Below are 26,143 nucleotides of genomic sequence, written 5' to 3'. Positions count from 1 at the left end.
TTGAATTTCTTGTAATATGTTACTTGGTTACACATTGGCAATAGTTTCGCATCTTTATTAGGGAAAAAGCATAAGACGGGGCTGGAGGTAGCTCTGCAGGAAAATTTCTGAGGCCCTGTATTCAATCAGCAGCAACACCAAAAACGTCAGAACACAACAAAAAAACCATAGTGTTGTGCCCTCTGTGAATAATCGGATACTTGGAGAAGCTGGACGTGGATCGAAGGATGTTACCTGCTAACTACGCAGCGTGTCATCCAAGTCACGTAGCTTACTCGGTGGCGTGTAGGTAATTTTACTACAGCTAATAGTCACTGAGAATTGGAGACAATGAAATACTTGGGCGCGGCCAGTTAAGTGGTTCGAGGCCCGAGGTCGCGCGGCCTCTCGGACGGATCGAGCGGGCACTGTAGTAAGGTTAAGGACGTCCCTGTCTCGCCGCCACCCCCCCTGCCCAGCTCGGTTAACACCGCGGGAGCTGGCGTCCGCCGGGGCCCAACCCCGCGCAGGCGCTTCCCGCCTCGCCCAGTTTCCGTCGGGGCCTTCGCTTGCTTTCGTTCTGTCGCTCCGGGTGACGTCATGGACAGCAGACACTCTCATTGGTCCATTTCAATAGTCGCGGGATACTTGAACTGCATGAACAGCCGCCACCCGGCGGGCTGCTCGCGGCATCTGGGGTCTTCTTTCCTCCCGCCCCGCTGCGTCTGCTTCCACGCGTCTCTGCTGCCTGCGGACCGCGCAGCCGAGCCGGGGAAGCGGGCAGGTTCGGGCGCGGCGGCTGCGCTCGTCCGGGTTCGTGCACGCTCTTGGCGCCACTGACGGATCCCACCTTCAGCCCTCGGGAGCAGCTATGTTAGGCAACTCGGCGCCCAGGCCTGCGGCGCGCGATGCGGGCTCGGCCCTGCCCTCTCTGCCGCCGGAAGACCAGGAAAATGTCAACCCTAAGAAGGTGGCGTCTGCCCAGCAGCCGCGGGCGCTGAAGGCTGGGAATGCGCTGTATCCCGCGCTGCAGCAGAGGCCCAAGACGCGGCGGGTAAAGGGGCGCCAGGGGTCCTTCGAGCGCGGGCTGGCGGGATTTGCCTTGGGCATAGCAGCAAAAAGGTTCAGAAGGCACTTTTGGGATTCGTATTTGCATTCTGCTTGGTCCCTGATTCTCTGGCATCAGAATGCTGCGGATCGCCTCCTCCATTCTCAGTCTTACCACCCTGTCTACCTGCCCATCAGCACTCGGTGGAGGGGTCTTATATAGGAAAGCGGGATCAAATCAAGTCCGATAGCCCAGAGGACCAACTTGGCCCAGTTTCTTGCCTTTCCCTGTTACTTTTGAATCCATTTGAAGACCCAGTTTCCTTTCCTTCACCTCTATTTTAGGAAATTGTATTTTTAAAAATTACTTAAGTAAATTCCGCCATTTTAGATGGATTTGCTCTTTTGCTCCACCCCGGGGCGAAAGTGGTGAACCAATACTTTCACCTCAACTTGTCTATTGGCTTGACATTCCACTTTGCTTCTAGCCTTGATTACTTTGGAAACCTTATTCTATTATCTTTGTAGGAATGGCAGTGACAAATTATACTCTCACACCCATTTTTTTTAAAAAAAAACAAAACCTTTCATCTTGTATTAGTCATATTGTTTGCCTGGGTTTTGCCAGAAAGCTTAATTTTCTTGATAAGAATATTTGGTAATAAAAGGTTGAGACCTGTACGTGGAGGAAGACAAAAATTCTATTTGATAATCGCTAAACCCACTATTCATTTCTCTCTAGGTTGCACCACTTAAGGACCTTCCCATAAATGATGAGCATGTCACTAGGGCTCCTCCTTTAAAAACAAGCGATAGACAGCCTAGATTTACCATTCATGTGGATGAAGCAGAAGAGGAACCTCAAAAGAGACCAACAGAGTCTAAAAAAACAGAGTGTGAAGATGTCCTGGCCTTTAATACTGCCGTCGCTTTACCTGGAACCAGAAAACCATTGGTACCGCTTGATTATCCAATGGATGGTAGTTTTGGTAAGTTTTTTTTTGGTTTCGTTTTCTTTTGCTTTTGTTTTTCCAGGCAGGGTCTCACTGTAGCCCAGGCTGACTTGGAACTCACTCTGTAGCCCCAGGCTGGCCTCAACTTACAGTGAAATCTACCTTAGCCTCCTAAATGCTGGGATTAAAGGTGTATTCTACCATACCACATCTTTTTGTCCTTTTTTTTTTTTAAAGCAAAACAGTCTCACTCTGTAGCCCAGGCTATCCTGGAGCTAGCTCAAAGCAATCTTGTCACTTTGCCTTCTAAATGCCAAGATTACAGACCTGTGCCCAGCTCATTAAATTTTAAAGATTTTTTTTGTCAAACTAAAGTAATTATAGTTATTTGATTGGGTTAGAGATATTTTGCATTTTGAGATGCTCTTACCTGATCAAAACACAATGAGTTTACAGCAGTGGGCTTAGAAAGAGTATGATATGTTGGGTGTGGAGGTGCTTCTTTAATCCCAGCACTTGGGAGGGAGGATGAGATAGGAATCCCATGTTTGAGGCTAGCCTGGGCTAAAGTGAGACTGCTTCAAAAAAAAAAAAAAGGATGTAATATACCTTAGATCTCATGGCTGACAATTTATCTACTAACCTACAAAAGGTCCCAAATCCATCTCTGGCACTCCTTTAAAAAAAGAAAGTTTCATTTATCTATTTGTATTGCAAGGGGAGAAAGAATGGGCATGTCAGAGGCTCTTGCCACTGCAAATGAACTACAGATGCACGCACCATTTTTTATTTTTCAATTTTTTTTCTTTGAAAAACTGAAAGTCTTACTTTAGCACAGGCTGACCTGGAATTCACTTATTCTTCTCAGGGTGGCCTCAAACTCATGGCGATCCTACCTCTGCCCCCCCCCCGAGTGCTGGGATTAGGTGTGTGCTGCCACGCCCGGTTGAATGCACCGTATTTTATCTCTATGTGGGTTCTGGGGAATCAAACCCAGGCCAGAAAGCAAGTGCCTTCAACCACTGAACTATCTCCCCAGCCCAGCACTTTTTTTAAATTAAATCTTTTTTTTTTTCCTTTGTTTCAAAATAGGGTGTCACTCAGCCCCAGGCTAGACAGTAAGTAACTCAGAGATTATTCAAACTCAGCTTCCCCAAGGCAGGGATTATAGGTGTGAGCCACCACATCCAGTTTAAATAAGAGCTTGAATGTCACTGGCTTTTTAAAAAAATTTGAGTGAGGGAGAGAATGGACACACCAGGACACTGTGCTGCAGGTCAGTAGCTGTGCCATGACTTGCTCTAATGCAAATGGAAAGCAGAGTGCTCTGCTCTGGATAGTTCTGTTTCTTGATCCTGAGGTGACTGAGTCACTACATGTTTCCCAGGACCCCATTTTAGCTTTTAGTTCTATTGATTGGAGGGGCATACATAGAAAGACTGTTTTGCCTCAAGAGATAACAAACTAGCTGAGCATACTGGCTCAGACACATGATTAAACACTCAGGAGGCAAAGGTACTAAGAGTGCTGTGAGGTCAAAGCCAGGTGGGCTACAGAATGAGACCATGTCTTAACAAAACAGAAAGTGCATCACTTACAGTTATCTATTTGAACTGTGCATAATAAAATAACCCTGATTTCTTTTCTGTAACATTTGCTGATAGCAACCATTTACCTGATCATGCCTATTGCCTGTTATGAATGTTATCAGACTGTGTGGTCTATCTTCTGTTAATGCAAACTTTAAATATTACTCCAAAACTTGGGCTTTACTGTATTCCAGTAGCAAACTTACTGCACCATCTATTCCTCCCATGCATGGAAGATAAATGATACTTAAGATAACACTGAATATCATTAGTAGCCTTATTGGTATTGCTTTTTTTTTTTGGTCATTAAATTATTCTAAATTATTCTATGTGAATAGAAATATTAAAGGCAGAATATAATATTCTATGTATCTTGCCATAAAAGCTGTTTACTTGGAAGAAGTAAATACTTTGGTTTTAATATACACAGAATCACCACACACTATGGACATGTCAATTGTATTAGAAGATGAAAAGCCAGTGAGTGTTAATGAAGTACCAGACTACCATGAGGATATTCACACATACCTTAGAGAAATGGAGGTAAAGCTCTCTGTTCATTAAATGTGGCTAAATGAAATAGAATCATGCTTAATACTTTTACTGTAATACTAAAGCTTATAGCATGTGGCATCCCTGCTAATGGTAACATGGTATAACTGGTTTTAACACTAGGAAATTTTCTCCCACAGCTCAAATGTAAACCTAAAGTTGGATATATGAAGAAGCAGCCAGACATCACTAACAGTATGCGGGCCATACTTGTGGACTGGCTAGTTGAAGTGGGAGAAGAATATAAACTCCAGAATGAGACCCTGCATTTGGCTGTGAACTACATTGATCGATTCCTCTCATCCATGTCTGTGTTGAGAGGCAAGCTTCAGCTTGTAGGCACTGCTGCTATGCTGCTGGCTTCGTAAGTCCAACCTGGCTCCTTTAGTTACATTTTGTGATTGTCAACCCTAACATTTAAAATTTTATTTATTTATTTGGGAGAGAGAAAGAGGAAGGGGGAGGAGAGAGAATGGGCATGCCAGGGCATCCAGCCACTGCAGACGAACTCCAGGTGCATCTGGCGTACCTGGGTCCTAGAGACTCGAACCCAGATCCTTTAGCTTTGCAGGCAAATGCCTTAACCACTAAGCCATCTCTCCAGCCCTCAACCCTCCCTACCATTTTAGCACACAAGGATGGCAGTGACTACTTTAGGAATGTCTGTGTGTGTTGAAGGTGGAGGAATGGAAGATGACACTGTTCTCTGATATAGAACATAGGTTTTCCTAAATATGAAGTCCAGGTATCTTAGTGAGCTACATTTGAGTCCACAAGATTATAAAATTTAGGCTTTAAGCTTCCAGAGTAGTGCTTTTTTTTTTTAAATTTTTAATTTATTTGAGAGCGACAGACAGAGAGAGAAAGACAGATGGAGAGAGAGAGAATGGGCGTGCCAGGGCTTCCAGCCTCTGCAAGCGAACTCCAGACGCGTGCACCCCCTTGTGCATCTAGCTAACGTGGGACCTGGGGAACCGAGCCTTGAACCGGGGTCCTTAGGCTTCACAGGCAAGGGCTTAACCGCTAAGCCATCTCTCCAGCCCCCACAGTAGTGCTTTTTTGCATAGAGCACTGTATTCTCTCCATGGAGACATGAAAATTATGTTTTAAAGTGAAAATATACATTGTTCTCACCTCAGGAAATCCTTAAATCTCTTGTCTCTAATGAAAGTACCTCAGGAGCCTGGTACTGAGTTAGGCCTTTTAATCTCTTAAGAGGAGGTGATGGTCAAATATCAGTGGATATGTAGCTGACAGAAAGTATATGTTTTGAAAGTCCATATGAACTAAAGGGGATTTCAGAATTTGGATAAAGTAACATACTTCTGTTTACAAAGAACTTACTTAAAATACTTTCCATTGTAGAAAGTTTGAAGAAATATACCCCCCAGAAGTAGCAGAGTTCGTGTACATTACAGATGATACCTATACCAAGAAACAAGTGCTGAGAATGGAGCACCTAGTTTTGAAAGTCCTTGCTTTTGACTTAGCTGCACCAACAGTAAATCAGTTTCTTACCCAATATTTTCTGCATCAGCAGCCTGCAAACTGCAAAGTTGAAAGTTTAGCATTGGTAAGTTTTTTTGTAGATTTCATGGGCTGTATTATTCATGAATAAGCCTTAGTTTCATTGTACAATTTGATTTAGTATTTAAAAAAATATTTTATTATTTATTTGAGAGACAGGGAAGCAGACAGACAGAGAGAAAAAGGGTACGCCAGGGCCTCTAGCCCTGCAAATGAATTCCAGATGCATGTGCCACCTTGTTCATCTGGCTTACATGGGTTCTGAGAAATCTAACCTGGGTCCTTCAGCTTTGCAGGCTAGCATCTTAACTGCTAACCCATCTCTGCAGCCCTGATTTAGTTTAGTATTTTAAGGTCAGATTAATGTTGCCTACTGCTAGCAAAAATATGAAGATGTAAAGATAATACAATTGATCTATATTTGTGGATTCTAGAACATTAATTCAGAGGCCGGCCATGGTGGCACAAGCCTTTAATCCCATTACTTGGGATGCTAAGGTGGTAGGAGGATCATTATGAATTCCAGGTCAGTCTGGGCTAGAATTAAACTGTATCTCAAAAAAACAAAATAGATCCCCAGTGTGTGCTTCTCTCTCTCTCTCTGCTTACAAATAAAATATTCAGAAAAAATAACCGCTTATGTACTGAATATGTTGACTATTTATTCTAATAATGTAGCTTTATACTTGACATCTATATTTCTTAGGTGTTACCACACCTCATATGTCTAAATTATCTGTGATTATTGCAAATAGTACATCATCTGTATGTAAAGTACCCAACCATTTCCCCATGGATACCTTTGGGTGACTGCAAGGAAAGCACTAAGTATAAGTAGTATTTTGGACATGGCATTGTAGGACATGGTGGTCAGGAGAGTTGCTGGAAACATTACTGGAGAGGAGATACAAGAAGACAGCAAAACATTAAGATGAAATATTAATGAAACAGCCAGTATCAAAGACAGGGGGGAAAAATCAGGTCAGGTGTTTAATGTTTGAATTCAAAATTCTAGAGCTCTTGTGACTATAAAGTACCTTCTTTCATTCCAGTTTTTGGGAGAATTAAGTTTGATAGATGCTGACCCATACCTGAAGTATTTGCCATCACTTATTGCTGGAGCTGCCTTTCACCTAGCACTCTACACAGTCACAGGACAAAGCTGGGTATGTATTCCAGTTGCTTTCACCTGTCTACTTTCTGCCTGAAATCTTGGTGTCTGATAACTTTAAATGCTTGTTCTACAGAACTGACAGGTGTCTGGATGTTCTTGGAAAAACTATTCAGATACAGTTATCTGTTAGGCAGAAAACTTAGTGATAAATCTGTATTTTAAAGGTGTGCCATAAAGGAGGTCCTGAAAGATAGAAATGTTGAACTTCTGCCAACTATGAACTCCTGATGTTTAGTACCCTGCACTGTTACTAACAGTGGATCTCTGCTCCCATCCCTGTAGCCTGAATCACTAGTACAAAAGACTGGATATACCCTGGAAAGTCTTAAGCCTTGCCTTATGGACCTTCACCAGACCTACCTCAAAGCACCACAGCATGCCCAACAGTCAATAAGAGAAAAGTACAAGAACTCAAAGTAAGAACTAATGGATGCTGACTCAGTTTTCATTAAAGGATGCCATCTGCCAGCCTACTTAAGTCATGTGTCACAAAATAATGCAATTTTTTGCCTTTATATCTGGGTGAAGAGGGGTAGAGGAGCTGATAAACATGTCTTGAGGATCAATGTATCTTAAAATCATCAATCTAATAAGAATAGTATTTGAGTTCCTTATACATTTAATATTCTATAATTTATAGAATGCTTACTAAAAATATGTTCTTTTTCTACTTATAGGTATCATGGTGTTTCTCTCCTCAACCCACCAGAGACACTAAATGTGTAAGAGTGAAAGACTGCTAAAATGAAAATTATCCAAAGCCAATGTTGTATAGTTCTTATCTTGGGTTTTGATTTCACAATTATTTCTGAATGTCAATGTTACAGCCACACTCAAATTATGGTAATCTCTTACTTTTAGTGGTTTTAAATTTGTGTATCTTTTGTACCTGTATCTTAGATATTGGCTAATTTTAAGTGTCTTTGTTAAGGTATTAATGATACCAGCTGTCAGAATAATTAAGAATAAACTGATTGGAAATCTTTAAGTCAAAGTTAATTTGAGATAAAATTGTGACTTCAGTGTATTATTCAGTGGGGAGTAGGAAACCTTCCTCTAACGTTAAAATAGTTCAGGGAAACAACTAGACCAACTTGTTGACTTGGTCATAAAGTAAGCAAAGACTGAAACATGCTAGTTTTTAGTGCAGTGGAGCAAGCTGCTGGGACGATTAGCCTTTTACACATGTGGCAGTAGCTTATGGAAGTAATTTTTATGGAAATCTTTCATTCCTCATCAACCTTTACAAATTTAACAGATTACAGAGCAAATGGAAAGCAACAAATCTAAAAAAAAAAAAAAAAAAACCAGGCAGCTTATTCAAAAACTCAACCATTATTATAACTGACTTTTGAATAAAAAATACCCAGAGTTGTTAATACTGAATAAATATACTTTAATAGTTATATATGAACATACAACTTTTGGCCTTAATTAATAGTCCTCTTCTTTTTCTTCTTTTTCACTAGACTTTTACTTGGTGCTTTTTCTGGTTTTGCATTGGTAGTCTGAGTTCTGTGGATAAAGTGAAGTTAGTAGCTCACTACATGCTTGCTAAACTTTGGATCACTGAGGACAGGGTAAAGACAGAATAGATAGCTAATGTGATAATAACAGGATTAAGATCAGAGCAAAACCAAAGGGCAGATTTCCAAACGCCTAAGTATATGTATGTAAATACATGTATATGTTTAAAAGAAACCAGAAACCTGTTACCTTGTTTTCTTTGGGTTCTTATCTGGTTCCAAAATGATCATTTCTTCTTCTTCACTGTCTGAGAGCACTATAGGGGCACCTTTGAAAAATGTCAAGAAAGTAGTGAGAGTCACTTCTTGAGATTTATACATGACCCCTAGAAACCCTCCCCCATATGTATATAGATATTTTTCACTCTTTAAAGTAACTCCTTTCAATAAAAATTCTTTTGTTTCTGTAAACTTGTTTTTTGAGACAGGGTTTCATGTAGCCCAGCTGGCCTGAAACTTGCTTTGTAACCCACAATGACCTTGAACTTCTGATTTCCGTGCCTCCTTACCCAAGTGCTGGGATTACAGGCATGTGTTAATGTGCCCAGTGTCTGTAAACAATACCTTAAAAGTTTCTTAATTATGTATATGTGTCATAAAAGAAAACTGAGGTGTAAAAGTTTACAGAACTAATTAGTAAATGATTTAAAATAAATACACCACTCATTTGTGCTACTAAGGTATACAATACTAAAATTCTCCAAGAAGCAAGCTAATTGGACTGGAAAGACAGAGAAGACAATTGTAGGCAAATACTATTTCAACTTACACTATGCTCCATATAGCCTTGAAAATGCTGGTGTTTTTAATACTGCCCAGGGCAGTAGCCAAAAGGTGCTCTATCATTTTTCTGTTTCTTTTATTACTATCAGACTTGACTGAAAAAAAAAGTTAAGCCATTTGTACTTTCTTTGTAAACTGCTTTTCCCAAACATTAATTATATGTGTAAATAAAAGATGTGAATTAATCAGTGTTTTTTGTGTTCCTGTATTTTAAGGGCTGTACCTTCTCCAACCTCATCATCTCAGCAACTTCATTACTCAACTAAAAATATTATGTTTTAAATCACAATTAAAATGTGAAGCTCATGCTAATCTTGGACAAAGAGCATATGAAGACATTAGCAAAGTAACTGAAGAATTGAAAACCTATCCATTGGTAAAGGAATGGTGACATCAACTAGGTACATTCAATAGCAAATAGCAAAGATTTCTACACAGCATTTCATAGTCACAGTTAGTGAGGGTTTTCTTTTTTCTTTACGTAACTAAACTAAAACCCCAAAAGCCCAGCAGGATTTCAGTATCATTCCTAAACAAGAACTCTCCTCTGAGGACAAATAGTGTATGCACTACAAACTAGATCTGAAAAAAAAGCAATTTGGAAGCCGGGCATGGTGGCACACGCCTTTAATCCCAGCACTCGGGAGGCAGAGGTAGGAGGATTGCCGTGAGTTCGAGGCCACCCTGAGACTACATAGTGAATTCCAGGTCAGCCTAGGCTAGAGTGAGACCCTACCTCAAAAAACAAAAAAAAAAAAAACAAACAAAAAACAATTTGGGGGTGGAGAGATGGCTTGGCAGTTAAGTGCTTGCCTGTCAAGCCTAAGGACCCCAGTTCCAGGCTCGATTCCCCAGGACCCATGTTAGCCAGATGCACAAGGGGCACACGCTTCTGGAGTTCCTTTGCAGTGGCTAGAGACCCTGGTGTGCCCATTCTCTATCTATCTTTCTGCCTCTTTCTCTCTCTGTCACTCTGTAATACATAAATAAAAAACAAAATAAAATAAAAAGCAATTTATACTGGTATAGTGGTGTATGCCTTTAGTCACCGCACTTGGGAGGCAGAGGTAAGAGGACTGCTGTGAGTTTGAAGCCAGCTTGGAGCTACACAGTCCCAGGACAGCCTGGGCTAGAGTGAAACCCTTGCCTCAGGGGGAGTCTCTCACTAGCTCATACTGGCCCAGAGCTCCTCTACCTAGGTTAACCTTGAACTTGAGTAGTCCTCTTGCCTCAGCCTCTTAGTGCAAGATTATAGACACCACACATAGGTAAAAATCAAACTTTCTATAGCTTTTAGAATACATGGAACAATTACGACCTTTCTTGACACTTCTAGAAATTTGTTACCATTTAGTATTTTTGCATATTTATGGTGTGCATGTGTGCTTATATATATGAGTACATATGCATATGAGTATACATGGGGAAGCCCATGGCTGACACTGGGTGTCTTCCTTTATGTTCTCTTTATTTTACTGAAGCAGGGTCTCAACCAGCCTAGAGCTCAACATTTCAGTTAGTCTAGCTAGCCATCTTGTCTGAGGGATTCTGTCTCCACCTCACCCATGCTGGGATTACAACATGCCTACCTGATACCTATGTGGGTGCTACAGATCTGAACTCAGGTCTTCACACCTGCAGCAAGCACTTTCCTGACAGCAATCTCCAGTCCCCTGTTGCTATTTTATGTTACTAAGATAAAATTTGGTTCCCCAGACAAGCCATATTTTAAATGCTCAATAGCTACATGGAGCTAATGGCTGCTGTTCTGGCCAGTACAATACCAGAGAACATATCTTACCACAGACTATTCTATTGGACATTTAACACTAGTGTATTCATACAGGCTTTAAAAAAATATTTGAGAACAGTAAGAGGCAGATAGAGAGAATGGCAAGCTCCTTAACCACTAAGCCATCTCTCCAGCCCTTATACAAGCTCTTTTGTTTGAGTCAAGAAAGACAGTAAGAGTGAGATTTTTCAGGAAAAATCTTAAAAGACCCAGGAAATAAAGAATTTTAAAAGTTGCCTCCATTACATGCCCAAGGGTATCACAATGTCACATATAAGCATTAGCCTCAATCATTAGTTGAAACAAAATGTTTAGCACCTCCACATGTATACAGCCTCTGTATGTTGCATCTATAACCAATATGCTTCTCATCTGTGTCTACCTATATATAAAATTAGAAACCAGAGAATCACCTACCTTGGCTTCCAGTATCAGAAGTATCTACTCTCATATCCACCTGTGTTTCATCAAGAATGACAGCTTCATTATTGCCATAGTTATTCTCATCTTCCTTCTCAGAATCCTCCAGGTCTCCCCAAGAGTTTTCTATTCCCTCTCCAATTTGGGCAGTTCCAAGAGTCCACAGCACAGGTTTGGAAACACTCAGCAAGTTAAGAAAACTGAACAGAAAAAACTGCCATTTGATGACACTTGACATAAGTCAAATTTTCTTATGAGACTGCTTCAAGAGTTCCATAGATTTTTAGGAAGATATTTTAATGTGGCTATAACACCATCAATGGCAAGAAAAATCCAGAGATAGGCTCATAAAGAATTTGGTCACTCCATCAAATTTTAAAAGTTCAATTTTTCAAATAGAAATGCAAGGCTGGTGGTTTTTTTATTTTTGCTTGCTTCTTCTGTAGTGCTGGGGATAGAACTCATGGCTTTATGCCTGCTGGGCAAAGCGCGTTTACTACCGAGCTACATCCCCAGCCCTAAGCTGGTCCTTAAAAAGACAATTTTCTGGATTTTAGAGATAACTGAGAAGTTGGATGTGATACTATCAACATTCTTTTAAGTACTCTAACATGGTATCATATGTCAAGAAGCAAATTCAGTATATACAGACAGTTTTAATAAAGCCCAAGATAATCTGAAACTTGTTCTTGCAAAAACCACTTCAAAAAGGATACACTTCTGAAGGAGGGTCAGCTTCAGCAATGATTTCCTCTGCTCTCTCCTCAACATCGGAGGTATCAATACAGGCCTTCTCCATCTTAAATGCTGTAATCCTCTGATTTGCTATAGATTCTGCAAAACCAAATTTCCCACCTTCTTTCCTGTAAATGGATTTTGGTGGTGATGGGAAGATGATGGCCAATGAAAGAAAGGACAAGAAGGATACATTACTATTTTGTCCTTTGGTGATGGAGTAAAAGCTTATTTATTTGACTTAACTTTGCCCTGTGGCTATCAAGAGTAAAAGTCACCATAATTATTTGCTAAATGTATGCTACAACTGTGAAAGGTGCTTCAAGTATTTTCTAATCCTCAAGTCAGCTGTGACAGGTAGGCAGTAGCCTCCCACCAGACAGGAAAGGACACTAAAGTGTTTCAGACAAGTAGAGATGTGAGTCAACCTGCTTGCTCTTTTCAATCATTCGAGTAATTAAATTCTCTTTTCCTTACAAAAATGTTAACTTTTAAAGACAAGTCTTATGTTACTTTTCAATGCAGGCTATGGAAATAAAATCAAAGAAAATCTAATCAACTTTCAAAAAAACCACACTAGTATATTCAACTATGATTAAAAGAGAAAAGAATTAGGGCTGGAGGATGGCTTAACGGTTAAGGTGTTTGCCTGCAAAGCCAAAGGTTTGATTCCCTAGCGTTTGGAGTTCGTTTGCAGTGGCTGGAGGCCCATTCTTTCCTTCCCTCCCTCTTTCTCTGCCAAATAAGCAAGTAAATAAAAGTATTAAAAAATACTTTAAAAAAATAAAAAGAATTAGTGTGGAAATTACATGGTTGCCCTGTGTAAGAAAGACCCTTAGAAAAGATGGCTTTAAAGACTATTGAGTTCTAAAAGAATTAGCTTACCTAACTTTCTGGTCATTGTCCAAAGCTTTCTGTATTAACTCTGTGATTTCGGCTACTTTCACGCCAGCTATTTTGCTGCATCTCAAAACCTATCCACAAATGTGAACTGTTATTTACAGACAACAAACCAGTGTCTTTTTCTAATGAAACAACCATGAGCTTAATTTTTTTTTACCTTTATAATGTAAGCCTGTTTCCCAAATATAAAAATAATATACTGTAAACACAAATTATGACAAAATATAAGTCATTTAAAAATTTCTGAAGGACTACCACATTACGGGAACATACTTAAAAATTTCTTAAGCTGGGCATGATGGTGCATGCCTTTAATGCCCATGAGTTCGAGGCCACCCTGAGACTACACAGTGAATTCCAGGTCAGCCTGAGCTAGAGTGAGACCTCGAACCCCTCCACCCCACTTAAAAAAAAAAAAAAAAAAAAGGAAAAACAACTTTCTTAGATATGGTCAGGAATGCACATATTATGCACAGGAACAGGAACCTGGAGAGTGGCTGTGGTCATTCACTGAACATATGTAACCCAGATTCCATACATCTACATATACATTTGTCTTTATAAACACACCTAATAAGGTATCAGTGACATCCTTCTCTACTTTAAAGCAATAGGAAATCATTTGTCCAAAGGCAGTCAATTTAAAGTCCAGCTAGAACTGCAACTACAGCTACCTTGCTCTTAACTGCTTACACTGTATGTGGCACTCTCCTTTCTAAACACCTTGTTCTTCCATTAATTTGAGTTTCTAGATTCTTTTCTTCCTAAGAAAATGTTAACATTCAAAGAAAAACTTTATGTGGCTTTTCCATATAGGTTATATTTAAATTGAAACAAAATCCAATTAAGAGTCCAATCAATTTTCAAAACTTAGCTATATTAAACTGAGTACTACTCGCTGTTGGTTGTACCCAAATTCTAAAAGCAAAATTATTTTCCCCTAATTTGATGCCTTAAAAAAATAGAGATATGACTCTTCACTGGAAAATCAAGTATTCCCCTACTTGGAAGGGTCAGACCCTGGAGTGCCCAACAGAGCAGGGGAGGAAAGGACACCTCGTGGACACCTGTCAGAAGTATGGAATGAATGGACTAAAACCAAATTCCAGCAAGCCTAGACTTGATCATCCAAAATATAGTAAGTTTCTGGGGCTAGAGAGATGGCTCAACAGGTAAGGTGTTTGCCTACAAAGCCAAAGAACCCACGTTCAATTCTCCAGGACCCACATAAGCTAGATGCACAAGGGGGCACATACATCTGGAGTATGTTTGTAGTGGCTAGAGGCTCTGGCATGCCCATTCTTTCCCCCCACCCTCTCTCTGACTCTTTCTCTCTCAAATTAATTAATTAATTAAAAAAAATAGTAAGTCTCCAAAAAGAAGAGATCTGTCAGGCATGGTGGTACACGCCTTTATAATCTCAGCCTTTAGGATGCTGAAGTAGGAGGATCACTTTGAGTTCAAGGCTAGCCTGGGACTACAGAGTGAGTCCCTCAACCTGGGCTAGAAGGAGACTCTACCTGAAATTTATTTGTCGAATAATAATAAAACAAAACAACAACAAACAAAACCCTGTTCTTATAGGGACTTAGGGACTTATGTTAAAGTACTCACTTGGTCTTTTAGCAACATTATCCCACCACTGGACTGAATGGTACAAATCTCTCGATGCTTATTCATGGCAATCACCAGCAAGCCATCCATCACACGTTCTTCTCGTTCATTGGGATCCACTAGTAAGTATGTTCTGAAATGGATGTGAAATGGTCCTGAACAAATCAGAAGCCAAATGCTTCTTATTTTTATGGGGATGGATCTTTTTAAATAGTGTTGGGCTGGAGAGATGGCATGGGGCACATGCGTCTGGAGTTCTTTACAGTGGCTAGAGACCCTGGTACACCCATTCTGTCTTTCCCCCTCTCTGTCTCTACTAAATAAATAAAAATAAATCAGAGAGCTGAAGATATGGCTTAGCAGCTAAGATGCATGCCTGAGAAGCCTAAGGACCCAGGTTTGATTCTCCCGGTCCCATGTAAGCCAGAGGCACATGGTGGTGCATGTGTTTGGAGTTCTTTGCAACAGCTAGAGGCCATGGCACACCCATTCTGCCTCTCTCCCCCCTCAGTCTCTAATAAATAAATAAAAATAAATTAGAGGGCTGGAGATACAGCGTAGCGGTTAAGACACATGCCTGAGAAGTCTAAGGACCCAGATTCAATTCTCCAGGTCCCATATAAGCCAGATGCACATGGTGGCGCATGCATCTGAAGTTTGTTTGCGGTGGCCGGAGGCCCTGGCGTGCCCATTCTCTCTTTCCATCTTTTTCTCTGTCTCTAATCATCATCATCATCATCATCATCATCATCATCATCATCATCATCATAAGCTAGTGTTAGTAAAGTTATCACAATGAAGGAATAACCCAAGGGATCTCAGTCACTTTAACAAACACAGTCAAGAAAATTGATTTTAGAACACAAATACGTGCTGAAATAACTAGTAAATGAAATCACATTAAGTTCAGCCTGGTATTTATTATTATTATTATTTACTTATTTGGAGAGAGAGAGAAGAGACAGAGGATGGGCCTCTAGCCACTGCAAATAAACTCCAGATACATGTACCCCCTGTGTATCTGGCTTACGTAGGTATTAAGGAATTTAACTTGGGACCTTTGGCTTCGCAGGCAAGCACGTTAATCGCTAAGCCATCTCTCCAGACCAAGCCTGGTATTTTTAAAGCAATATACAATGTCTCTGACTAAATGACTTCTGGCTTATTAATAAAAGCTTAGATAGCCAGGCCTAGTGGCACACACCTTTAATCCCAGCATTGGGAAGGTAGGGGTTGGAAGATTGTCATGAGTTCAGGCTTGGGACAACACAGTGAATTCCAGGTCAGCCTGGACTAGAGTGAGACCCTACCTCAAAAAAAAAAAAAAAAAAAAAAAAAAAAAAAAAAAAAAGCTTATAGTAACAATTTGGTTAATTTTAAAGTTACCCCAAGGTTACATACACCAAGTTATACACTCTGCTGGTGGCACATCAGGAAAGGACTGCTTATGTCTGCCTCTTGAGTGCTGGGTTTCAAGATGCTCAGTGAGCCACCATGCCTTGTGTTTTACTAGAAAACTTTAAGTTACATATATGGCTTATACACTCTATTTCTATTGGAAAATACTAGCTTGATTTCTTGGAATAATATTTACACTACAATGACTAAAGGTTGAATTTTTTTTCTAGTTCTTGTACATTAAACTATTAAAATATCTTTATATTTCTTCTTGTCTCTAAAGACTTAAGGATCATGTTTTTGCTTAAAAGCACCATCACATGGCCCTAGAAGACTACCAGTTTCTGTGGTGGTGAATTTAGCAAGGAGTTATCAAGAAAATACTGGGCAGCTGAAGGAAGACTTATTTTTCCAGTTTGTGAATTACTTTCCCTTATAATGGGGCCACAGAACTACTCCATCTAACAAGCCTCACAATGCCCTATCTTCCATTAATCCATAGTAACTCTTACCTTACTTTCCTAATGAGAACTCAGCATATAATTCTTAGAATATCCTGTCTATGTGCAAGAAAGGCAAGCAGAAAATGTATGTGGTGTATGTACTGCTATCCCACCACAAATTCGAAATTTTGTGGGGAGATCTGACTATTCATAGTCACATTTTGCCACCTCCCCTAACAAAACCTTTATAAAGACAGGAAAGAACAGTAAGGAGGTCAGATCTTAAAACTGACACCTACGGCATACTCAAGTTGAGCAATTAAGCTCTTAGCGGTGGGCTGGGGTTACAGTTCATTTGGTAGTGTCTGTCTAGCAAGACACTGGGTTCACCAAGCATTGTGTAAACCAAATGTGGTGTTCTGGCACACATACAGCACTAGAGAAGTGGAGGAAGATAAAAAAGCTCAGTCTTGCTGGGTGTGGTGGCACATGCCTTTATGTGCCTTTAATCCCAGCGCTTAGAAGGCGAAGGTAGGAGGATCACCATGAGTTTGAGGCCACCCTGAGACTACACAGTAATCCAGGTCAGTCTGGACTAGAGTGAGCCCTACCTCAAAAAAAAAAAGTTCAGTCTTTGCTACATACATAATCTGAGGCCATCCTGAGATGCAAGAGCTACTGTTTCAAAAAAAGAAGCTCCTACATGTATTTACAATTTCAACCCATATAAAGTGACACTTACCCTTGCTGGAAAAAGGCAAAACTGACACAGATAGGCATGTGGTGGATGCTCAATGGCACAGGATCTCGTTCTTCAGGTGTGTACTGTTTGAGAAGAAAGCCAAATCTATACAGTTAGTAAGCTGGGAAAATACAAAAAAACAAAACAAAAAGACCAAAAAACTCAAAAACCTAGTCTTGAGCTGGGGAGACAGCTAAGTGGTTAAGGTGCTTGCCTGCAAAGCTTAGGTTTGAGTCCCCAGTAACCATGTAAAGCCAGATGCACAAGGTTATGCATGCATCTGGAGTTTTTTGTTGTTGTTTTTATTCAAGTAGAGAGAGAGAAGAGACAGACAGAAAAAGAATGGCCATACCAGGGCCTGTAGCCACTGCAAACAAATTCCAGATGCATGTGCCCCTTGTGCATCTGGCTTCTGTGGGTCTTGGGGAATTGAGCCTGGGTCCTTTGGCTTCATAGACAAACGTCTTAACCACTAAGCTATCCCTCTCCAGCCCTGGAGTTCTTTTGCAGTGGCTAGAGGCCCTGGAGTGCCCATTCTCTCCTGGTCCCCTTCTCTCTCCTTGCAAAACAAATACAAATATATTTTTAGAAAAAGTAGTCTTGAGAATCAAACACTTTATTTTAATTAAGTACCTTTAATCATCAGTGAGTACATGAACATCTCTTAGAATTACCTGTTTGCTTTAGCAGTCTGTTCCTTAAAACCATATGCATTTTTCAAAAACCTTTCCTGAAGTTACATCCTATAAAATCCATTCATCATAAATACTTGTTAATTTTTAGTACCACTATAGGTTTGTAACCATTGCCACCAGCCAGGGTTTTTGAGATGGTCTCAATTTAACTGAGTCTGGCACTCCTTCCAGGATTATTTGAACTCCTGAATCAGCCTCAGTGCTGAAATTAAAGGGCCACCACACCCTCTTTTTGAAGTCTTTTTGAACCATTCTCCTTTTTTTTTTTTTTTTGGTTTTTCAAGGAAGCATCTTACTCTAGCTCAGGCTAACCTGGAATTCACTATGTAGTCTCATGGTGGCCTTGAATTCAAGGCAATCCTCCTACCTCTGCCTCTCAAGTGCTGGAATTAAAGGCATGCACCACCATGCCTGGCTAAATTTTTTTTTTTTAATGTTTATTTGAGAGAGAAAGAGAGAGTATAGGCACACCAGGGCTTTCAGCCACTGCAATTGAACTTTAGGTACATGCACCACCCTGTGTATCTCTCTGGCTTGCGTGGGTCCTGGAGAATTGAACCAGGGTCCTTTGGCTTTGCAGGCCAAGTGCCTTAACCACTAAGCCATCTCTCCAGCCACATTCTCCATATTTTGTATTCCTTCCTTTAATGAAAACTGCTGAGCTATGTGTCATTAGAGTCTGCTGCAGAATATATGTCTCAAAGCAGCATATGACTGACTGCTTGGACAACTTGGGCATTTAATGTTTTCTTTTGTAACTTCAGGGCTTAAACTACAGGGTACTTGTATTACTTTCACATGTAATTCATATAAAGCAAGACCTGGCAGCAAAGAGAAAGATAACACAGACCACTGGTTCTCAAAATGTGGTTCCTGGGCCAGCAGCAGTAAGATTGTTTGGGAACTCTGAGTGTGGGGACTTGTAAGTATAAATTCTTAGAGCCTAGCTTTGTTCTCTGGAAGGACAACTTCATAAGTTATAACAAGCCCTCCAGGAATTTCTGATGGACTTCTGTCATCTACTTTGCTTAACAAACCGAAGTCTTGGTGAAACATCTAAATCTAATGAATCTAAGTCCCTTTCAGTTACTGTGGGCCTCTCAAGATGGAGATTCTCACACTAAGATCACATATTTCACACAAAACTCCTAAACAGGAACCAACTTGCCAATTCTAATGTTCAATCCAAAGAAAAAGTCATCATTCTAGTTTGGAAAACCAAACTGGGCTATGTTCTTATTGACAGACATTTCTATAAGTAAATTAAAGAGGTTTCTAGGGCAATTCTGGCCACTTATAATTTTTGCCTTAAGAACCTAGCTAGCTGCCACTAGCAACATGACATGACTTCACTAATGACTAGCTATCTGTACATCTCAAATGCCCATTCATTCACAGGAACAAAGTGGTTCAAACTCTTGGAGCTTACCAGTGTTACTTCATCTCCTTGAACAGAGACATCAGGTCTTCGGAAGTGACACAAGGCCACAACTGCAGCAATGCTGGCGGCATCAATGATGTTGCCATCATGATTTAGTAAGTGTAAATCTACACGTATTTGCCAAACCTAAAGTGAATTTAAGATAAAAATAAATCCCAACCTATCATAATCAGTGTACTCATTAGGAAGAGTAACACTGTGTACAACTTTTTCTTGCCATAAAAGATTCCATTAATTCTAGTTTACCAACAAAAATGCAGAAAAACAAACACCTGAAATAGTTCAGTTATGTCAGTCACTTGACAAAAGTAAGATATATAAATTAATGGAACCATTCCAACACTGTCCTAACCTGAACCTAATTTTTACATTTTTATTATTCCAGCTAGCACAACATAACTACAATCATATTATCATTAAGAATCTGGGGCATATTCCTCACCTTTTCACCAGCAACAACACAGAGAGATTCAGTGTCTATACACTTTGAATTTCTCAGGCATCTTTCCAAGAGTCTATTTAACTTCACCAAGAGATCTGATTGCCTATGAAAATCAGAGTGAATTAATATAACACTGGGCATTAAAACAGTTCATTTTGTTAGGTTTGTCTAAAGATTCAAATACCTGCCCGGTTCAAAAGCTGGAGCAGCCATCTGAGAGAGTTCTAGGTTAAAAAACAGAATGCCTTCTGTTGCCCTATTGAGTTTAGGTGAAACAAGTTCACAGGAGACTTGTCCAAGAACTCTGCAAAGGAAAAGGTGCACACAGTTAACTAAATATATTCCCATAGGATGCCTGGCTAGCTCAGATGCTAGAGTGTGAGACTTTTGTATCTATTTCCTTTCCAATTAAAAAAAAGTAAAGACACCTAAAACAGACAAAACTCTTAAATATTACACAGTATTAACACAATGTGACAAGCAGAAATTACATACAGATTAATAGACTATATGCAGGAATAAATATATTGATACTCCTAAAAAGATGACAGAAGAAAACCTCTTACTAATTTCACAGATTTAACAGAAAGTCCTTTCTAAAGAAATACAGATAGAAATTCCAGAAAGCTTGAACTTTCATAAGTTTTTTTGAGGTGAGCCCAACAAACTGGCCCTTTTTTTAAAGTGTGGGGTGGTCATTGGCGCACCAGGGCCTCTAACTACTATAATTGGAACTCCAGACACTGTGCTACCTTGTCCATGTGTCACCCAGTTCATCTTACATGGGACCTGGGGAGTTGAACATGGGTCCTTTGGCTTCACAGGCAAGTGCCTTAATTGCTAAGCCATCTCTCCAGCCCCCCTTAGGGTACAGTTTGCCAATATTATCTGACCAACTATTCAAAAATTTCAGATGAATATTAAAAACCTAATTCTTGTATGATTCAAGAAAAACAGGAAACTAGGATTCATTAATGATAAGATGTCCAAGATGAGAATGTAAGATTTACAAGCAATAAGTTCAGTGTAATCAATTGTTGTTTATATGATTTACAGTAGAAAACACTAATTTTTTAAAAAAATATTTTATTGATTTATTTGAGAGACAGAGGGAGGGAGGGGAGAAGAGGGAGGGAGGGAGGGGGAGAGAGGGGGGAGGGAGAGAGAGAATATTAATGTGCCAGGGCCTCCCGTCACTATAAACAAACTCCAAATGTATGCACCTCCTTGTCCTGGGGAATCGAACCAGGGTCCTTTGATTTTGCAGGGAGAGCCTTAATGGCTAAGCCATCTTCTCCAGCCCCAGAAAATAACCTTATTTTAAAAAATATATATTTGTATTTATTTGTGAGAAGAAAGAATGGGCACACCAGGGTCTCCAGCCACTGCAACGAACTCTAAATGCATGCACCACTTTGTGCATCTGGCGTGGGTACTGGGGAATCAAACCCAGTCCGGTAGGTTTTTCAGGCAAGCGTCTAACCAGAGCCATCTCTCCAGACCCAAAACACTAATTTGAAAGTATAACCAAGAACAAGTTTTGTGTTAAAGCAAATACACTTATTTTTTAGCAGTTAAACAAAGTATTGTCTAGACTTCTGGGATGCTTTAAACAATAGTCAATAGATTATTCTCACACTCGTCTCTGATGCATACATTACATTACCTTGTTTTCCCAAGTTCCACAATGCAGCATCCATAATCTGTTCCAAATGAGATCTTGATACTCCTATAATCATACGTTTGTCTGCCATCCAGCCTCTGAAAGCAAACATTCGTTCACTTATTCCTTCAACTTTTACAGGGCAATACCTGCTTGAGGCTCGAAAGGAACTGGCCAGCCATCACCACAGTCCTGGGTGCCCGCGGCTAAGAAGGATCACGAGTCCACAGGGTGAGCCCCCACAGTCCACGCTGCTTCCTCACCGCGGTCCACCTGAGGCCACAATGCGTGCACACCAAGGACTAACCATGGGCACGTCTTGTCCTCCCCGTGAGCTCCCCGGGTCCACAGCGCAGGCTCCCCGAGTCTACACTGAGTCTACACCGTAGGCTACGCACAGACACTCTCGGGCACCCGAGCGCACACGGCCCCTACCCCACAGGTCATCCGCGCCCACACTCGGTCCACGCCACGTCCAAATCGCGGGCCGCCCGAGTCTACACCGCAGGCTACCCATGTGCTCGCGCTGTCCACACCGCGGGCCACCCGAGTCCACGGGCCTCTCACCTTCTTCTCCTCGATGGCGCGAAGCAGGAAGCGGCGCTCGCAGTTGGACAGAGGCGTTTCCTTCATGGTGAAGGGGCCCCGGGCCGCACAGGAATCCGCCGGAAGAACGGCCGCCGCGGGCTCGCTCAGGGCGCGGAGAATCACGTCATCAGGCGCCGCGGCGGGCGGAGGGCGGGGCGCCGGGCGGCCGCTGGTGCGCAGGCCCTGAGGCGGCCGGGCGGTGAGGTGGGAAGCGGTGGGGGCGTTTGTCACGTTGCACGCGGAGAAGCGGGCTGGACCCGCCTGGGCACCGCTGTAGTGCGGCCGAAGGCCACTTTCACGTCTCGCCTTTCCGCAGTCCTGGTTGGGTTGGGGCTACACAGGTGTTTCTGCCAGGGGAGCAAGTTGATCCCCTTGAAGAGAGGTCGGGGCAGGTTCATAGTGAAACGCTGGAAGGGTCGGTGGCCCGTACGCTGGGATATGGTTGCTGGCTGAGGATTTTGAAGAATTAAGACGACGTAACAGGAGGTTACTACCCTGAACTGAAATTTGAGTTATTTTTTAAAATTTCTACTTGTTTTATGTTGGTGGGCTTATTTTCTCAGGCGGAAAGATGTTGCCAATCTGCTGGCCCAAAGAAATTGTTCAAGTTCATGTATTCGGTAGTTTTAGTTTCTTTTGGTGTAGCAGCTAGGAACCAAGTTTTGGCAAATGGGAGCAGTGTCACTAGGTGGCGCACCAGTATAACAGGCCTCCTGGTATCAGGACCAGCATAGCACCTTCTAGGCAGTCTTGTGTTTTGGGATTCCTGAGCCTTTCACAGCAACTGATAAAGGGTCTGAGTCCCTTAGTTCCAAAGACTTGACAGCTTTGCAACTTTCCAGTGACCTGGGCCTGCAGTATCAATAATTATTTTAAGAGAAGTTTATGATTTTTATCAGTAAATGCTTAATTTGTATGCTTATTACTTGCACATAAAAAGTTTGCATAAAAAGTTTTCAGGTGACAGTGGGTCATGGGGGAACAACATTAAAAATCTTTGACCTATAAACTGCTGGTGGGAATGCAATCTGGTCCAGCCATTGTGGAAATCAGTGTGGAGGTTCCTAAAACAGCTAAAGATTCATCTACCATATGACCCAGCTATAGCACTCCTAGGCATATATCCAAAGGACTCATCTCATTTCCTTAGAAGTACATGCTCAACCATGTTTATTGCTGCTCAATTTATAATAGCTGGGAAATGGAACCAGCCTAGATGTCCCTCAACTGATGAGTGGATAATGAAGATGTGGCACATTTATACAATGGAGTTCTATTCAGCGGTAAAGAAAATTGAAGTTGGGCTGGAAAGATGGCTTAGCGGTTAAGCGCTTGCGTGTGAAGCCTAAGGACCCCGGTTAGAGGCTCGGTTCCCCAGGTCCCACGTTAGCCAGATGCACAAGGGGGCGCACGCATCTGGAGTTTGTTTGCAGTGGCTGGGAGCCCTGGCGTGCCCATTCTCTCTCCCTCTATCTGTCTTTCTCTCTGTGTCTGTCGATCTCAAATAAATAAATAAAAAATAGACAAAAAAAATTAAAAAGAAAAGAGAAAAGAAAAGTGAAGTTATGAAATTTGCAGAAAAATGGATGGACCTGGAAAGGATTATACTAAGTGAGGTAACCCAGGCCCAGAAAGCCAAGCGCCACATGTTCTCTCTCATATGTGGATCCTAGCTACAGATGATCGGGCTTCTGCATGAGAAGGAAAATACTTGGTAGCAGAGGCCAGTAAGTTAAAAAGGAGACAAGAGAAAGGAAGGGAGGAGGATACTTAATAGGTTGATATTGTATATATGTAATTACAATGATTGTAATGGGGAGGTAATGATGGAGAATGGAATTTCAAAGGGGAAAGTGTGGGGGTGGGGAGGGAGGGAATTACCATGGGATATTTTTTTATAATCATGGAAAATGTTAATAAAAATTTAAAAATAAAAAAAAAACTTTAAAAAAATCTTTGACCTAGAGTTCACTGAGCTTGTGATATCAAATATCTCTCATAAACTACTTCAGTCAGCGCTGGCTATGGCTATCTTAAGGAGCTAAGGGAAGCAGTTATGATCATTGTGTAGTTTTCTCAAAGTATGGGCAGAGTGTTCAAGAAGGCTGGTCCAGCTTCTGCTCAGGAAGTCACATTGCCCATCTCCACTGTCTGTGCTTATTTACAGGGAAGTCAACCTTAAAATGAACACACTGTAAGAACTCATCGTTCACATGAGTTCAAAACCTGTCCAGTGCTAGGCAGAGATGAGTCACCTCATCTGTTTTAGTGACATTATGATGCCTAAGGGTCAACTTTTTTGGAGAGGATATGTGAAGTAGTAGTTACAAGTAGGAATTGCCTGGGTTCAAATCTCAGACTCCAACATTGATTGCTTCTGATTCTGGGTAAGTTACTTAGCCTGTGTGTTTCACACCTCTTGCCAGCATAATGGGGGTGATAACCTTCTATTAGGAATAGGGATAGGCTAATGCACACAGAATACTGAGAACAGACCCTGGTGGTGAGAAAGCATCAAGATGCTTGCTGGTCATGCCTCCTTTTGCTTTAGAATAGATAGGCATGGCTATCGACTCCTATGGGTTTCTTAGTCTCTTCTCACCTGTTTTTTTTTTTTTTTTTAAGTACCAGTGATATATTTTAGTCTGTACCTCCTCCAATTCCTGTACTCAATAAATATTTAAATAATTGCTACTGTGTCCCGAGAACACTGCTATTTCTGGGAGCCTGGTAGACAAAACCCTTCCTCTCAAAGAACTTATATTCTCTTTGCAACAGACAAGAAAAACCTAGATAAATAAATTTAAATTTAGGACTGGAGAGATGGCTCAAGAGTAAAGGCACTTGGCTGCAAAGCCTAATGACCCATGTTCAATTCCCAGTGCCCACATAAAGCCAGATGCACAAAGTGGCACATGCATCTGGAGTTCATCTGCAATGGCTAGGGGCCCTGGAATACCTGTTTGCGCCCTCCCACTCTCTCTCTTTCTCCCCTTGTAAATATATAAAATGTTTAAAATAAATAATTTTAACCTACCATCATGCCATCTGGGAACAGGACATTCATTTAGTAGGACTAGTAGGAAAATATGACTTAAAGTGTTTCACCTGGAGAGCATGCACATGCTGAGGCAGAATGAGATCATATAGCCAGGGGAAAGGAATTATAAGAAAGGAAGAAAGTGGGCATTTTATTGGTGGTCTTTGGGTGTATTCAGGTTGTTGGCCACCTGAGTGGAAAAAGTATTCAAAGGTCCCAAGTAGCTGTTGCTTGGGGCTTTTCTTTATGGGGCCTTATGGGCAAGAAAAGCTGGTTGTGGTATAGTTCAGGTGGTTCTCTGGTTTGATTGACAAGTTTCGGTTATTTACTCTTCATGTTCCTTCCCATGATGCACCTGATTTTAGTCACATGTATGCCCAATTATGTATTGGCATAAGATAGTTAAATAATGGGCTTCTCCCTGAAAGCTCACATAGAGGACACAGTTTGCCTTATTGTAACACACCCAGATGGTCCCATGTCTCTCAATTCTGGGTATATTCTGGAGCATATTTGAATAGAAATTTGCCACAAAAGAGTCCTACTAAAGGTTTCTAGGGGAGGAGACACTTATTCCATTGACTGAAATGGGGTGTACATGCAGCTTGATGCACGTGGGGGGTCCCAAGGTGCTAGGTGCATTGTTAGGAAAGAGGTGGGGGTGTGTCTACCATTCAAGCCAAATAGTGTTCTTGGTTGTTAAGCTGTTTCTTATGTGTGTCTTGGACAGAAATTTTGTCCACATACTCAGGAATACACTTCATTAACTTTTAAAATGCCAGATTACAGGGACCATGCCATTCAAATTCTTTGTGACATAAGTTCATATTTACAGTACTATATAGAACTCCTGGTTAAACTTTTGCCAATATTGGATAGTCAATTCTTTCTTGCAAAGCAACTTGGTAGTGGAGTAGAATGTATTTTCAAGAATTATGTATTTGAGTGGGATAGAAAAGAGAACAGGTGTGCCAGGATCTCTAGCCCTGCAAATGAACTTTAGATCCATGCACCTTGTGCATTTGGCTTATGTGGTTCCTGGGGAATCAAACATGGGTCATTATGCTGCATAGCTAAGCACATTAACCATTAATATA

The 26,143-nt window shown here is 41.1% G+C and overlaps 2 protein-coding genes across 2 annotated transcripts; one reads left to right on the top strand and one right to left on the bottom strand.

Moving 5' to 3' along the window:
• The first annotated feature begins 667 nt into the window (after positions 1–667).
• Positions 668–9,315, top strand: Ccna2 (cyclin A2). Its single transcript, XM_045131031.1, has 8 exons — positions 668–1,033; positions 1,769–2,015; positions 3,999–4,111; positions 4,261–4,484; positions 5,486–5,693; positions 6,700–6,813; positions 7,104–7,237; positions 7,499–9,315. The coding sequence occupies exons 1-8, from the start codon at positions 851–853 to the stop codon at positions 7,545–7,547; spliced, it is 1,272 nt and encodes a 423-aa protein (XP_044986966.1). The 5' UTR covers positions 668–850; the 3' UTR covers positions 7,548–9,315.
• Exosc9 (exosome component 9) lies at positions 8,201–22,115 on the bottom strand. Its single transcript, XM_012950806.2, has 12 exons — positions 21,986–22,115; positions 21,422–21,516; positions 19,940–20,059; positions 19,756–19,858; positions 19,302–19,439; positions 17,178–17,260; positions 14,595–14,727; positions 12,963–13,051; positions 12,059–12,205; positions 11,340–11,524; positions 8,538–8,616; positions 8,201–8,336 (listed from the first exon to the last, which is right to left on the bottom strand). Exons 1-12 carry the CDS (start codon positions 22,049–22,051, stop codon positions 8,252–8,254), a joined length of 1,323 nt encoding a protein of 440 aa, XP_012806260.2. The 5' UTR covers positions 22,052–22,115; the 3' UTR covers positions 8,201–8,251.
• Between the last annotated feature and the right edge of the window lie 4,028 nt (positions 22,116–26,143).

Source organism: Jaculus jaculus, chromosome 12, assembly GCF_020740685.1.
Source record: "Jaculus jaculus isolate mJacJac1 chromosome 12, mJacJac1.mat.Y.cur, whole genome shotgun sequence".
NCBI classification, from domain to species: Eukaryota; Metazoa; Chordata; class Mammalia; order Rodentia; family Dipodidae; genus Jaculus; species Jaculus jaculus.
Note: the sequence above shows the minus strand (reverse complement) of the source record. Positions and strands in the feature narration are given on the sequence as shown.